Raw genomic sequence first — 15780 nt, 5'->3', positions numbered from 1 at the left:
ATGTTAGAAAGGTTTTGTGAAGTCTCATGTGGTTATGATTGTCTCCTGTCTTACATTACACAAATCAAAACTCCACACTAGGTCACTTTTGACAAACACATGTTGATGATAGAAAACATTAACAAAGTATTTGTTTCATTATTTTTAGGTAAGGTGTACTGGGTGATGATTTGTGGTATTTATGAGGAATATTTTAATTCAAAAGCATGATGTGAGCACATCAAGTCCATACAAATTCAGCAAAAAACAAGTTTGTCATCCTTGAAAACCCTGGAAACTGATTTAACACCCACATTAGGACTGCACTTATCTAAACTTAGGATAAAATATTCAGCTCAGCCAGAGAGACCAGCTAAATGAGTCGGACTGCAGGAAATTGTTGACGCATTGAAGGCATTAAGTCATTAAGTCATTAAGCAAAGTCATTAAAATCATTTCCATTACAAATGAGACTCCTGTGTATTCTTTGATATTTCCAGCAAACTGCGGTTCATCATTTAAATATATGAATGTTTCTAATCAAATTGACCTTGCAGTCACTGTGACCAAGTTGTCTAAAAGGTCACAGATAAAAAAGAAAGTGAATCCATTAAGTGAAACTCTTTTTGATGTCGGAGTTTGGAGTGAAGTGTGCGTTTGTTCTAAAGCACACTTGCCTCAGTGACAAGAAGACTTTTGTCTCATCTCCAGCTCTCATCCAACATGTGAACAGCTGCTTATTGTCGGTAGATTTGAAGGGAGCCGGGTGCGTTTGGTTGCGACATCTCCGGGGTGTGAACACACACCACCATCTGATGACTTGGCATGCGAACGGAAAGCGCCAGACTTCCTGTGTCCATGTGCTCTCTTTTCTCTCTGTCTCTCTCTTCTTTCCCCTTTCTCTTCTTCTTCTTCTTCTTCTTCTTCTACTGTCCGTCCCAGGCCAGACCTCCCCTCCATCCGTCTCGTCTTCCTCGCTCCTCACTGACCACATGCTCGCCCTCCCTCTTCCTCCTCTCCTTCTGCTTTCCTCTTTCACTTCCTCTGTTCCTCTCGCCTTTTCGAGTGGTCCCCCTTCCTCCTTGCAGCCCTGTTCCTCCCCCCTCCTCCTCCTTGTTTCTCCCCCCTCCCCTTTTTCCTCAATCGATTCCCCCCACCTCCTATATCCAGCTACCATCTCCCTTTAACTCCCAATGCACCCGTCTCCTCCTTGCCTCTCTCAACCCTCCTCCTATTTCTGTCTCAATTTCAGCCTGCTTCCTATCCATTTCCTACATTGCCTCATTTGTTTCTCCCCCCATAGAGTCCCCTCTATTTTCTTGCCTCCCCCACTCTCCACACTCCACTCGGCCGGTTGTTAACGGGCCCGTCCCGGTGCTGCTCGGCCCACGGCCAACTCACTAAATCAGAAACGATTGGAGGATTTGGCAAGAGGGAGTGAGAGCTCAGCGCGGCGCCTTTTGAAGTCAGAGAAATGAGAGAAAAATGACATTTTAAACAGCCCGCAAAACACAAGGCTAAAACAGCTTCTTACTCTGAGCAGGGGGGAGGGGGGCTGAGCGTGTGTGTTCATTAAAAGATTCAATATCAGGTGTTTTATATGAACATGTTGCTGCTGCAGTGATTCTTGATGATAACGCAAGTGACGAGACGTGTGAATAAAGCAGGTACATTTTGTTGCACTAATGTGTGTGCGCACAAATGTGTGTTTGTGTGCTCATGTAAGAATTCTTTAATTGGTGTTTTACATAAATATGCAACTTTTGTATTTTGTGTTAGCACAAGTGTGTGTGTGTGTGTGTGAGATTTTTTTTCTAATAAATACATGTTAAGACGCAAAAATCCATGAAACAAACAGGTATTCTCGAGGGCACACATCTACGTGTGCATAAATTAAAGTGTGTGTAAGTGTGTTCGTATGAATCCAGTGTAGGGTGTGGGTGTTTGACTTCTGCCAGAGAGATTCATGAAATACGCGAAAAAGACACGAGAGGTTCAGTGCGAGTTTAGATAAAGTGTGTTATGCGAATCAGATGCGCCTGCAATTTGGATTCATGACAAATGCAGGAAAAAGTCACAACATTAAAATAAAACTGGTACTTACTGTGTGTGTGTGTGTGTGTGTGTACAAATGTGTTTATGTGTGTGATAATTTAATGATTCAATAGGAGGTTTGTTAAAATCAGGATTTTATAAGACACATCATGTTAAAAAAAAAGAGGTTACTCAATGAGTAGAAAAATGTGTGTGTGTGTGTGTGTGTGTGTCTGTGTGTCTGAGTGTGTATGTTTTAACGCAAGGTGTCTTATGCAAAAATGTGACTATTCTGACTCAAATTTCCAACACATGCACAAAAAGGACACAGTGACTTTTGGACGTGTTAGTTTAAGGATTTAAGGATTCAGTATAATACGTTATTTCAACATGTGAAAAACACACCTGTGTTTGTTTATTCATTTCGATGCTGTTGATGGGATTAATGTTACAGCTGCTGAGAAAGTGACCAGGTTTGTGAGGACAAAAAAAAAGGTATTTTAGCCAGTACAAAAATGTGTGTGTGGTGCAGAATATCTGTTTGTGTGTGTGTGTGTGTGTGTGTGTGTGTTAATTTAAAGCTACAATATACAGTGTTTTCTGGAAATATGATAGTGTGTCTAAAATTCACGATATATTTGGAGGAAAGACAAAATGTGGAAAAAAGAAAGCATGTTGCTCTGTGCATTTATGCTACGGTGTGCACAAATGTGTGTTTATGTGTAAGTGTATGCAGACAATTCTCTGTTTTATGGCTTTTCACCTCCTCAGAGGGGTCAACGTGAGTGTTTAGGCCATGTGACAGAGAGGTGACATCACTGAGCAGAAGGGGGGGGGGGGGGGGGGGGTCAGACATTATGTCACAATCTCACCACATCCACAGGCCTGCTCCACCTGAAAAAAAAAAAAAATCACCATAGAACCACAGCAACCCTTATCACTGCAGCAACCGACACCTGAGACAGAACCCCGAGGTCACATTTACGCCTGACTCATCGTCACTCGAGCTGAGGGACCTTTTTTTTTTTTTTTTCTTTTCTTGGCTGTTGTGTTTAAGTTCTATATCCGATTCATTTCAGCTCTGTTTGGCTCTTTCATATTATAATGGCATCCTTTCAGGCGGGTCTATGTCCAGTTTGTTTTGCTGTCAGGGGCTCAGATGGATGGAGGGGGGACGTAGGTTCATGTGGAGGTGAGGTCAAAGAAAGCGGATGGTTGGACGGCCTCCTGAAGCCTAAACCCTTCAAGTCCTTTTCTGAGTCACATGGCTGCTGTCTCACTGGCGGAGCTGATTGAGTATTTGGTGTGAAAGAAAGCTAATGTGCTCTTAAATAGGAGATAGGTTAATATAAGAGTGTGTGTTTGTTTGTGTGTGTGTGTGTGTGTGTTTGACAGGAGGGGGGGAAGAGTGTGAAACAGAGCAAAGCAGCTGTGTGGAACAGCATGGATCGTTACACAGTGACACACATGAAAGCATTGAGTATATTCAGGAGCCTTCGTTGAATATACATGGAGCCGAGTGCAGCTTTGGATGTTGCACGTCTGTGCATGTGTGTGTGTGTGTGTGTGTGTGTGTGAGAGAGAGAGTATCCCCTCCCATGCTCTTGGCCAAGCCAAGAGAAGTAAAAAAAAAAAAAAAAACAAGTGAAGAGAGCGTGTGTGTGTTTGTGTGTGTGTGTGTGTGTGTGTGTGTCAGAGAGAGAGAGAGAGAGAGAGAGAGAGAGAGAGAATTGGGTAAAAAAACAAAACAAAGATCCGTCATCAGTCATTCATGGCTAATCAGTCTCGTGGGACGTGCACACCACATACACATACATACATGCATCCACACATGCACTCTGCTCTGAGGTCCTAATCCCACTGGGACTGTTGAGTCTCAGTGTGTGCCTGTCTAAATTTTATATCCTGACTGATTAGAAACAAACTCGCCTTTTTCTTTGCATATGTTTCTTTACTAGCACCTCCTGCCTTTTCCCTTTTTCTCTCGTCATCTCTTATTCTCCTTTCCGTCTTTGATTGCTGCTAAAGTGCCTCTTCTCCGTCTCTACTTTTGTCTTTTGTCTCTTTAATAACTGCCTACTGTCTTTTCTGCTCATTTTGATGTGTGTTTTTGTAATGTTTGGAAGCATGTGTGCATGCATAATATGGAAATGTGTGTGTGTGTGTGTGTGTGTGTGTGTGTGTGTGTGTGTGTGTGTGTGTGTGTGTGTGTGTGTGTGTGTGTGTGTGTGTGTGTGTGTGTGTGTGTGTGTGTGTGTGTGTGTGTGTGTGTGTGTGTGTGTGTGTGTGTGTGTGTGTGTGTGTGTGTGTGTGTGTGTGTACGTCTTGCTTCGTTAGAACGCCAGTATTGTCCTTTTCTGTGTTGATGGCTCTCACATTGGTTTCTTTTTTCCCCCCTCTTCTGTCGTACATCAAATAGGCTTTAGTTTCATGGATATAATGTTATTGCAAAAGCTAAATTATTAAGATTAAACTGAATGATAATCATAAAAGATGAAAAGATAAATCAGCTCAAATCTCTGAATCAGCGCTCTCCTCTGGATATCGAACCATGGCTCTTATGAAGCAGTAAAGAAAGCTGTCCTGCTTCTCTGACACCAAATATGACATTGAACCAACCCCCCCCCCCCCCCCCGCCCCACACATACACACTTTCCTGGGTGATGCTTGCTTTGTGTGGAAATTTCACTGTGATTGGTGCATCTATTTTTGAATTGAAGATTGTAGTTTACAGTGCAAATGCAGTGACTCATTAGCATAACATTAATCGGGATGTTTTTGCAACATAAAACTTTTGAATGTAATTTGTCATGTGAAAAAATATATTCATATCAAATGGCCTGATTGTAGGAATAGCAAATGTTGTGCACAGTCTGTCCACGTTCATTATTGTTTTTCTCAGCTGTAATCTGATTATAGTTTTTATTTTTTGTAAATGGTTTCACACTTGCAAAAAAACTCCTCAAAATATTCCTGATATTTTTTAAGTGAATGCAAATGGCCACATTTATGTTCGCTCTTTGACTGTACGCAGTTCACATGATCGGTGTAATCTCATACCCGTTATGAAACTGCTTCATTGTTGTTTGTGTTTCACCATCTTCACACTGTAGACTCGCTTCGTGTCATTCCTTTGAGGAGTGCTAAAGTGAAAACGACTGCGGTGTAAAATTAGTTTGACTGGATCCATTTTTGAATTCACAGTTAATCTTCTATAGAAAAGGAAATAGACAAAAGGCACTATTATGTTGTTTATTGCACATTTCAAGAATTAGCTCAAGTGGAAATAAAACAAATCTAGTGGTTCTAGCGTCTTAAATGTGAAAATGTGCTCCTTTTTTCTTTCTATATCATTGTCAAAAGAATATGTTTGCAGTGTCAGCTGGAAAAAGCATTAGGACAAATTCGATTGCCATCTTTTCTGTTATTGGTTGACATTTCTTTTAAAATGCTTAAAAGAAAAATTGAGACAAATACATAGAATAAATAGATTTAAAAATTAAATAATTGCTTTTTGCTGCCCTAAATTCCGTATTCCTTCCCTCCATGAGCCCTTTCTGTAGTTTATTTTCCTTTTCTCCCCCTTCTCCCTCCTCTTTATTTCCTCTCTGTAGAATTCTCCAATAATCTTTTATTCCTGTGTAAATATTACAGCAATGGGGGAATATAAAGAATGGAAAAGCCATGCTAAAATAAGGTCACACTAGGTTATTCTCACCTGCTCTCTCTCTCACTATAGATGTCTCTCACTCCCCCTGTTGCGCTCGCTCTCTCTCCTCCTCCGCTCATTCTCTCTCTCTCTCTCGTGTTCGCTGTCTGCTGATCCTGCTCTTCTCTAATGTTCAGTCTCTTCCCCCTCACACACACACACACCGGCACACGCTGGCTGACTGACGCCCACACGCGCACACACATTTACACACACTGACACCTGCATGTCGAGCCGTTGAGGGTCTAATTTAAGTAAAGTGCTTCTCTAGGAACCACAACCCCTCAGCTCACGATGATGGAGGGTGATATGCAGCAGCGTTTTTGAACAGACACACAAACTCACAGTTACATAGGCGCGCACACACCTTGCTCCAGTTATGAGATGTGACTCTGCATGGTGTGGGATTGAGGGGAGCTCTGTAAATGGCTTGTATGATGCATTCTGTTATTAAATGAAGGGAAATTAACTTTTCCTTGGAACTCACGGGGTTGCAAGTGTAATTCACTGTCTTACTCAAGGGCTCTTTTGCAGGCTGGAAGCTGGCTGACATGGCTGAAGTTGTTCTCTTTGCAGTCATGGCTTTGCAGTCACCACCCTGCTGCTTTGCTTCTGCTGCGTAGGTGTGTTTGTTTCCTCTGGAGTTTGAGCTAACTTTAGCTTTAGCGGCAGCTCTGCTCCACATCTAAGACTACAAGATGAAATCTACATGAAAAAAAATAACATGCAGTGTTTTTGATTTTAGCATATCTAGTCCTAAAGACACACCAAAATACTATTACTGTTGGCTTGATCAAACAGGTTATTTTGAAAACAAATGTGTTGCCTGGGATGACTTCCATTTACCAAATTTTATACTGAGCGGATTGTTCTGCCACTCTTGTGCAGTCATTGTAAACCAATTGTGCACACAATGCTAGTGTACTGTCGCAATGACACTGTGCCATAAACTGTACCACATGTTTTTAACATGGATGTAATTTTTAATGATGTCACCCATTGGTCTTTGACGCAGTTATGTAGCCCATCGATGTTGGTTGCCATAGTGCAGCGGTCAAACAGAGAAGGAAGTGGAGCTAAGGTGGACATGCTTGTCAATCAGATCAGACACGGCATCCAATTATCCACAAATCTTAACCTTAATACAGTATAATCAAAACATGTCAACAATAGCCAGCCAGCCTCAAGTGGACATTTGAGATACTGCACTTCTGCATTGATTAAAAGATCTTCAAACTGGAGGTTGCTGCTTAGACTTGCTTAAATGGCTGCTGACATATCAAGCAACAGATTGTTAACGTGAAATATACAGTATGTTATCCAACCCACAACTATGGGCTACTTCAACCAGTCCCTTTACACATTTAAGAGACGCCCTTCATTGACTACAATAGAACTATAGGCAGTGAGTTAAGAGTTTCCATGTGCTTCGTCGAGACAAAAGAATATCAGCATAGTTTTAGTTTCGGCGAGCTGCTTTCCCCTACATGTCAGCCTAAAGCCATTATAAATACGAAACTACTCATTTTAGAGCTGAAGATGATGTGGGATGAATTTACAAACTGTGAAATATTTGCTAAAAACTGCAGTCACAGTGTGGTAATCACTATAACATGCATAAACTCTCTGAATTATAAAGTGTTTTATTACAGATAGCGTAAGCCTCGTTTACACACAGCAGTCCTGTACAGATCGGTATAGTTTGGTACGGTTTGGTTCAATTAAGCCTGATCCCGTTTGCGTTTCCACAGCCACCCGTGCCCTATTTGGTAGGCGGCGTGAAAGCTGGATGACGATAGCTGCTATGTAAATAGCGTCATATGATAGCTAACCGCCAAAAAGTGGGACGGTACGGATCAGTGATTTGGGAATCTGTCCCGGGATTAGCCTATGGAAACACCGCAATATGCGCGCTGTACCGAGACGAACCAAGACGGACCGCTTGGTGGAAACGGGGCTTTAGTTCCATTTTACTTCTAAAACCTTTTAACTACAGTCGCTGGAAGGGCTGTTTGTCTTGTTTATACTAAAAAAAAAATCAACCATATTAATAATTTGTTCTGATACAAGTTCTTATATTAGTTGGTAAAACTGAATTCTTTGATCCCTTTTTTTTAAATGTCCAAAGCATTTGAAAAAAATTGATAGAATTGGAAGTTCAATTGTTATAAATTAAACTTGAACATGAAAACCACTCCCCTCTCAAACAGTCTTCTGTTGGTAATTAATATAATACGTCAGTATTTTGGCCCATTATTGAAGCTCTGAATCACAGTTTTCACTATTGGTAAACACTATGCAACACTTGTTTAATGTGGACTGTGTGCTAGAAGTAACTCAGAAGTCCATTTTGAGAAGTGATAATCAAATGATTCATAAAGAAACACATTTACCTCTTTAACCACACACACACACACACACACACACACACGTAAACACACACACACACACACACACACGTAAACACACACACACACACATACACACACACGTAAACACACACACACACACGTAAACACACACACACACCTTATTATTGCCTTTCCTAAAATATCAGCAACCTTATGCTTTTAATTATCCTGACTTGTGTGTAGGTGTGTGTGTGTGTGCGTGTGTGTGTGTGTGTGCGTGTGTGTGGGTGGGTGTGTGTGTGTGTGTGTGCGCACTGCTCTCATGTGACCTTATTCCCCCAAAGTCCTCCTGTTTTCTTTGGTAAAACATGGAAAAACTTACTCTGACAGCTGCCCCCCTCTCTTCTTCCTGCTTCCTTAGAACTCTGCATGTGTTCAGAGTGTTTGCTCTCCATGACCATATATGGTCCTTCCTGCTGCTGTAGGTTGGTGGGTGGGTGGGTGTGTTTCATCCAAAAAGTCTGCGGTCAAAACGAAGAAACTTTTTCCTTTTCACTTGGAGTTTACCAGAGAAATGTTGGGGCCTTGGACGGAAAACTACAGCATCCTTGTTTATACTCTTGAGGCTCGGGTTGACCAAAGGTGCGATATTGCACGTTTTCTTCCCATTTTCTAATTCACTTGCCTTTTGCTTTTATTTTGACACAAGCAGAGAAAGTGTATTGTAGAATCCTACCATGCTTTTTTTTTTTGTAAACACACACATGTGCTGAAAGATCAGTATGTAACTATTGCAGTTTTGTGCATGCTGAGGGATGGTCGAGAATGTGTGTGTGTGTGTGGATGGCTCGGCTCTGGTCTGCAGCCTGGGAGTCAAGCTTTGAGCTGTGCTGTTCATAGTCTGCTGATTTATGCGGCTCACAGGGAAATCTCTCATTTGTAGCTCTTTCATCTCATTTTTCCCCTCCACTCTTTCTCCCTCTCTCTCTTTCTCTGTCCTCTCTCTTCTTCCCGCCGTAATGTGATTCAGTGCAGCCGCTCATCCCAGGCGACATGCCATGCTTTGCTCGCACACCCTGCTCTCTGTAACATGAATGAGTCAATTGATGAATAATAAGATAGAGCAGAAGGAAAATGCTATCTGGATCTAGTCGGGCAAAAGAACTCCTTTTCTCCCCCCTCGGAACGTTTTCTTTGTAAGCACCGCTCGGCAGCTTACTCACACATTCAATGTGTTTGTGTCCCTAGTGCCATAATGCCTTTACGGACCTTTGTGTGTGTGTGTATCTGTGTGTGTGTGTGTGTGTGTGTGGCTGTGTGTCTAAGCACCCTCCACCACCGCCTTGTTTGAGTAGCCCTGTCACTTGTGCAATTCCGTGGTGTCAAAACAGATCAGAAAGGTCTGGCTTGACTCCTGCCCCTACACACAAACACACACACATGCGCGCGCGCACACACACACACACACACACACACACACACACACACACACACACACACACACACACACACACACACACACACACACACACACACACACACACACACACACACACACACAGAGATTGAAGGCTCAGTGCCAGGGCCCTTGGTGTTTGGAGGCTTATGAAAGGGTCGGACTGACGAGAGGTTGCCAAGTGTACGGCAATAAGCGTAACAGCCAAGCTAACGAGAGTCAGAACCTCTGACACACACACACACACATGCACACACCCACACACTCAAACCCACACACACACACACTCAGACTCTACTGTCAGGCTCTCTCAGAAGTTGCCACCAGCAGCCGAGTGAAAAGTGAAAAAGTGTGTTTTAGTGTGTGTGACAGAGTTCAGTATATCAGTGTGTGGACAGAGGCTTCTGTTAATCGGCAAATGTGACAATGGAACACAAGAGGATATTGATCTTCAATCGGATGCAGATCGATCGAACTCGTCACCCTTCCTGCAGGTGTGTGTTTGTGTATCTGTGTGTGTATTGATCAACAGCAGACCATTTAGAGAACGGCGGCAAAGAATATTACTCTGTAAGTTTAGCTTCTTTTTCCTTCTGACAATCTTTCTGTCGCTTCAATGTTCCTCCTTTTTCCTCCTCCTCTCTCTAGATTAGCAAAACCTTGGGACTGTCTGGCCTGCATCTGCTCGGCCTCCTGTTTTGTTGTACTCTACATTTCTGACACTGCACTCACACAAAAGAGGATGCGGGGGATTTTTTTTTGTTCACACTATTCTAGTTTGTGACGAATATACAATAAATCAATTGGTTTAATCACTCCAAGAGGAGTGTGTAAAAATAAGGAATGAAGCTTGGATTTGTCTCTTTTTGTTGACACACACTTTAGAATTATGATGAGAGTGTTTACATTGTCATATCAAAAATGTAAAATATTTAGAGCAGAGCTGACTGATTTATCATCAATTCAAAACATCACAGGTGTGAAAACACGAGTGCACGCTTCAAAATGTCGAACTCTTTGCTTCGTCATGGTCCCACCTTTGTATAATTTGGGGTTCAACAACATTTTCCTCCTTAAAATCTCTGTTTTTGAAATTTGTTTTATTTCAATCAACCCCTCGAAGCTGCAACAATTGGACACTGTACCCTTTAAAAAGCTACTTTCTGTGGAAAGTTGTATGTTTTTTTAGCCCTTTTAGCTTGCATCCTCCCTGTTTGACTGTTTAACGTGACAGTAAAATGGCGTCTGGCTGTTAAACTCCGACGCACTGACACCAAATCCTGACGTTTATACTGTTGAATCTCCAGATTTGCTGCTATCAAACTCTCGCTCTGGAAACACAACAACATCCCAAAATGTATGTTTGGCCCCGCTATCCCTGAGAATACCAAAAATATGCCAAGTAGAGAAACCTGCCCAGAAAAGCAAGGCACGTTTCCAACACTTGCTTTCTTTTTAAAAAAAAGAGTGTTTAAGTGTTTTTGAGTGGATTTCCCCCACAGCAAATCACATTACAGTCAATCATGAATAAACTAAAGCAGATTTTGCTCACTGTAAGTACAGCTGACTGTATTAGTGTGAATAGAAAGTCATAATTTGGATTTTTATTACCTTGGATTGTCAACATTGGAGGATTCGCTGCCTGTGTGTTGACACACTTTTCCAAGTCTCTATGCCAACTGGGAAAAATGAGAGGCATACGAGCACATTTTCTACTTTAATTACCACTATGGAGACTGAATAGGGCTGTTTTCTCTGACAGCAGCCTGTATTGATGGTAAATAAAACGTGCATGTAGAAATAAACAGCATAATCCTGATGTCAGCTGGGTCAGAAGTAAATGTTTTGACGTAGATTGTGCAGAAAATCAAAAATAGTGACAAGTAGAGAGAGTTTTTAGTAGTCCTCATCATATGTGGATTTCTTAGCATTCATCATTTCTGTTTCTGAAAGAAACCATGAAAGGATGCAGCGGCGACAGATGGACAGAGAATGTGTGTATCCTGATTAAACAAAGGCGGAAACAGAGGGAAGGAAGAGACGATGAAGAGAAAAAATCAGGGACAGAAATAAGGTTTATGTTAGCGGCTGGCCTCCAAGATGATTTTCCATATCAGCCGGCCAGAGGGAGCGGACAAAATATGATTTTCTCCTCGAATCGCCAACAGAAAACAGACAGAGAGGGGTGGGAGAGGAGGTGACAGGAAAGAGGAGAAAAAGGAAAGGAATGAGCAAATGGAAAAAAGATGGGGATATGGGAGGAAGGTTGGAGATTAAAGAGCAACTCTGGGAGAAAAATCAACAAGGAATTTGAGGTATTTACATCACGAGTGTATCAATATCATAACTGTTTGAAATCAGTGTCTCACATTTTTTTTAAGTCTTCTTTAAAGAAGTTAACTTCCATGGCCTATTTGAGACACTTTAACATGTTGCAGTAATTTCAAAAATGCATAGCTTCTCAGCTGAAAACAAGCTCCTTATTCTATTGTCTGCTACAGTGAGCAGTGTGTGTATCAGTCTGTCTCTGACGTGTGTGTGTGTGTGTGTGTGTGTGTGTGTGTGTGTGTGTTTGAGACTGCACTGCCAGAGGGGGCTTGTGAAACCAGCCTGAGTCTTATATGAGCTGTGTTTTATTATGACTGGCTGAAAGGCCACTGATCCTCCGTCGTACAAGAGGAGAGGATTTAGAGTTAAAAAAAAAAAGAAAGAAAGAAGAAAAAACACTGTAAAAATATCCTGTCTGAGAGAAGAGAGGAAAAATAAATGTCTGGAAGGGAACGTTCTGGAGGTTTTTTCGACTTCCTCAAAATTTATTATGACTGCAGAGAGTGAAAATATCAAAAGCAGAAGATTGAGAGATCTCTTCTTTTTGATGCAGCTGTATAAACACACACACACACACACACACACACACACACACTTTTTCTGACTTGTCTTTGAACACGCACCCCTGCTCCATCTCCTTTTTTTGCTCCGTGTGTGTTTGTGTGTGTGACATATTGGCAGACAGTAGAAGGCACTTGTGGTTGTGGTTGTTAGGGCGTCGGGTCGTGGTTTAGGTGAGGGTACTGTGTGTGTGTGTGTGTGTGTGTGTCTGTGTGTGTGTGTGTGTGTGTGTGTGTGTGTGTGTGTGTGTGTGTGTGTGTGTGTGTGTGTGTGTGTGTGTGTGTGTGTGTGTGTGTGAGTCAAATATGGACTGTTGTGGTTGTGGTAATTGTCTCTGATGCGAGGCGGCATTTATGGGGAACGACTCAACCCACCACCTCTCTCTCTCTCTATCTCTCCCTCCTTCCAGTGACTAATTACCTGGCTCCCCACGGATTTGTTTCCTCCTTCCCCTACAACTGTTCAGGTTGTTCCGCTAAATGAGAGCACGCTGATAAGTGGAGAAACATTTGAGCAGAGCCAAACTGTACAGAGTGTGTATGCCTGAGATGTTACTGAACATCTTTGCTTGCTATTTACCGTAGTTTAAGAATTGGAACAATGTTTTTCATCTTAATTCTTAATGTTTTAATCTGATTGGTCATATTGAGAGTGTGTGTGATTATATTGTAAGTGTTAAAGGACAAAAGTGTGCTGAGAATAAAGCAAAGATTCTGCACGTTGTTGTCTTCCCTCTTTTAAGACTGTTCAGAGGCTCCAGAAAACTTGGATGTAGCAGCTGGTTCAAAAAATACTTACACTGTTACTAGTCACATGCAATCCAGAGAGTTTCAAGTTGGATAAAAAAAGATGGTAAACTTGTGAGTGCGTCTGATAAAGACAGTGTCCCGCTGAAAGGACAGTTCCTGGAACTATCAGGGATGGAATGTCTTAAAATGATCCCAACCTGAGTGTAATTAACCAGTCATCGTTCCTGACTCACCGGTCTGCAGGGGTGTATAGGTATACTGAGTATACTGAGTCCTCGAAATGAATGAAGTAGCCATAGATGTGGGTAAAGGGCCTGAGTGACTGCAAGTCTACACGGCCCACAATTTAGTGCTCACGCCGCTGCAGGAGTGCAGAACAAGACTGTGGAAAGCCTTTATTCTGCCTTCCACACTGATTGTGATGTTAATGACACATGCCTATCTAGCAGAAACATGGACTTGCACATATAGAATTTTACGTGGGCGGGGGGCGGGGGGCGGGGCGGGGGGGGGGGGGGGGGGGTGCAGAAGTTAAGTTTGTACTTCAACATTTTGACTGGTAGTTTTAGCTTGAGCCCTATTTTTGCAGGGGTTCCCCTCTGCACTAAAAGTGTGTTTACTCAAGTAACGGAGGGGGCTACATTTGATCAAACACATTTGATCAAAGACTTGAGTTTATATAGCACTTTTCTTGTCTTCTGACTACTCAAAGTGTGTTTAAAAGGCGCACCTACCCATTCACACATTGAGAGACAGCGACTCTCCCACTGAGCCACAGCTGCCCCATGGCATAGATCACACACAAAACAACTACAGGGACTTACAGCAGTTATTGTACACTAATACTACTGCTCTGGTTTATACAGCACATGAGAGCCTTTTAACACTTAACTACATCTGGCTCCACATTAGCTTTGACATTAAACCATCTTAGTTATCAATACCACATATTGCTGGCGAACACTGGCGCCAAAATAATGTCAGCAGTCTCAGACAAAAAGACAATTTCATATCTGAGTGTTCAGATAGAAGTTGTTTGTTGGTCTCAAGACTCAGTACCAAGTCTAGACAGAATCAGATCTCCTTGAAGCTCTTTCCGGAGCATGACTTCAATCCTGAAAAAACTGATACGTGTGTCACACTTGAGGAGAATACATGATCAAAATTCAGGCACTTGCAGCTCCAAGGTGAATAAAGCTTAAAGGGATTATTTTCTCCTGGGCAGGTGGTACAATTATCCTTTTGCAGCACTAGTTTGTGTGGAATTTTCCAGATCCAATGTGTCTAACTTGCTTTTATGTGGAAGGAAAATCTGCTTCACCCCTTCTTTTTTTATTATTGTAGTTACATTTATTTGAAGTATGAAAAAAAAGACGTTTTCCGCTTTGTGGTAAAAGTCTGCATTTAACAACTGACTCAAACATCTTTACAATAGTAGAAATCATAGATATAGAGAAGGATATGACACAGATATGCATAAGCATTATGAACAAGGCTGTGAAAAGTGAGACATGTATTCATGCTTTTATTTTGATTCGAAGAGAGATTCACTACGATTGTGTCCTTTCTAGGTTTATCATCTGTCAACGTGTCTCCTTTCTTCTTCTGTGGTGTTGCTTGCAAATGTTCACTTCACTAGACACCCCCTTCCTAGGACTAAAGTCTTTCTGGAACCCCCTTAACCCCGGCCTCTGTCTCCCTCAGGTGCTTCCTTCATGGGTTCCTTCCTGGCCAGCAGTCTGGGGTCCCCGGCCTCCCACCCTCCTCACCCCTCAGGACCTGCGGCCTCCCCCTCCTCCCCCTCTTACAGGGCTGGACCCCATTCGAGGGCTTCCCCTATCTGGTTCCCACATACACATGAAGGTAAGAAACACACACACACACACACACACACAGACACACAGACACGCAGGATGCAGCGTCAAAGTGCTCGGTTCCCTGGTTAATCCAGGGTCTTGGTTTGGGATTAGATCGAGATGGAGCCATTAAGTGGTTTAACCAACACTGAGCTGAGGCCAAACACACACAGCAGTGACGCCTCAGATGATGCTACTTATAGAATCACACACACATACACACACACACACACACACACACACACACACGCACACGCACACACCTACACACACACACACACAACCTTCTCATGCCTCTGTATGTTAGAGTACTGCATTGTTTTTCAAAACTAGAGCTAGAATAAAACCTAAAATGTTGTTGTTGTAAATACAGGAAAAAAACACAAATAATTTTGATGGAATGAAAAATTAAACAGTAAATGATCTTAATTCAGCACTACACGTCAAGACCAGTGCATTCATTCCCTTACATTCACTCAATCATCTTTCAGCCCCGACTCTCTTTTAAGTGTGAGTTTTAAGTTTCATCAGCTTCTACTCCCCCCTTTACACACACAAACACACACGCGCGCACACACAGACTGAAACTTACCCTACTTTCCGCTATCCTCTCCCTCCTCATAACCCCCTCCCCTTTTGACCGCAGCTCCACCCTCAGGGCCCCTTCTGGGCTAACCGATCTCCAACGGCCCCCTTCCTGATCAGACACACACGCACACAAAAATGTGCGCATCCACATGCATCATGTCCTCTTTCG

The 15780-nt window shown here is 42.4% G+C and overlaps 2 protein-coding genes across 2 annotated transcripts in view; both read left to right on the top strand.

Moving 5' to 3' along the window:
* The window catches only part of ndufaf8 (NADH:ubiquinone oxidoreductase complex assembly factor 8), a 161099-nt gene that overhangs the window by 61396 nt on the left and 83923 nt on the right, over positions 1-15780 (top strand). The window lies entirely within an intron of this gene.
* bahcc1b (BAH domain and coiled-coil containing 1b) overlaps positions 1-15780 on the top strand; it is a 54913-nt gene that overhangs the window by 5186 nt on the left and 33947 nt on the right. Inside the window, exon 2 of the mRNA XM_079334098.1 lies at positions 14872-15030. Coding sequence (XP_079190224.1) covers positions 14872-15030 — 159 coding nt within the window. The remainder of the gene's footprint in view (positions 1-14871; positions 15031-15780) is intronic.

The sequence above is a fragment of the Symphodus melops genome (assembly GCF_947650265.1).
Source record: "Symphodus melops genome assembly, chromosome: 21".
Classification (NCBI taxonomy): Eukaryota; Metazoa; Chordata; class Actinopteri; order Labriformes; family Labridae; genus Symphodus; species Symphodus melops.
This window is presented reverse-complemented; position numbering and strand designations above follow the sequence as displayed.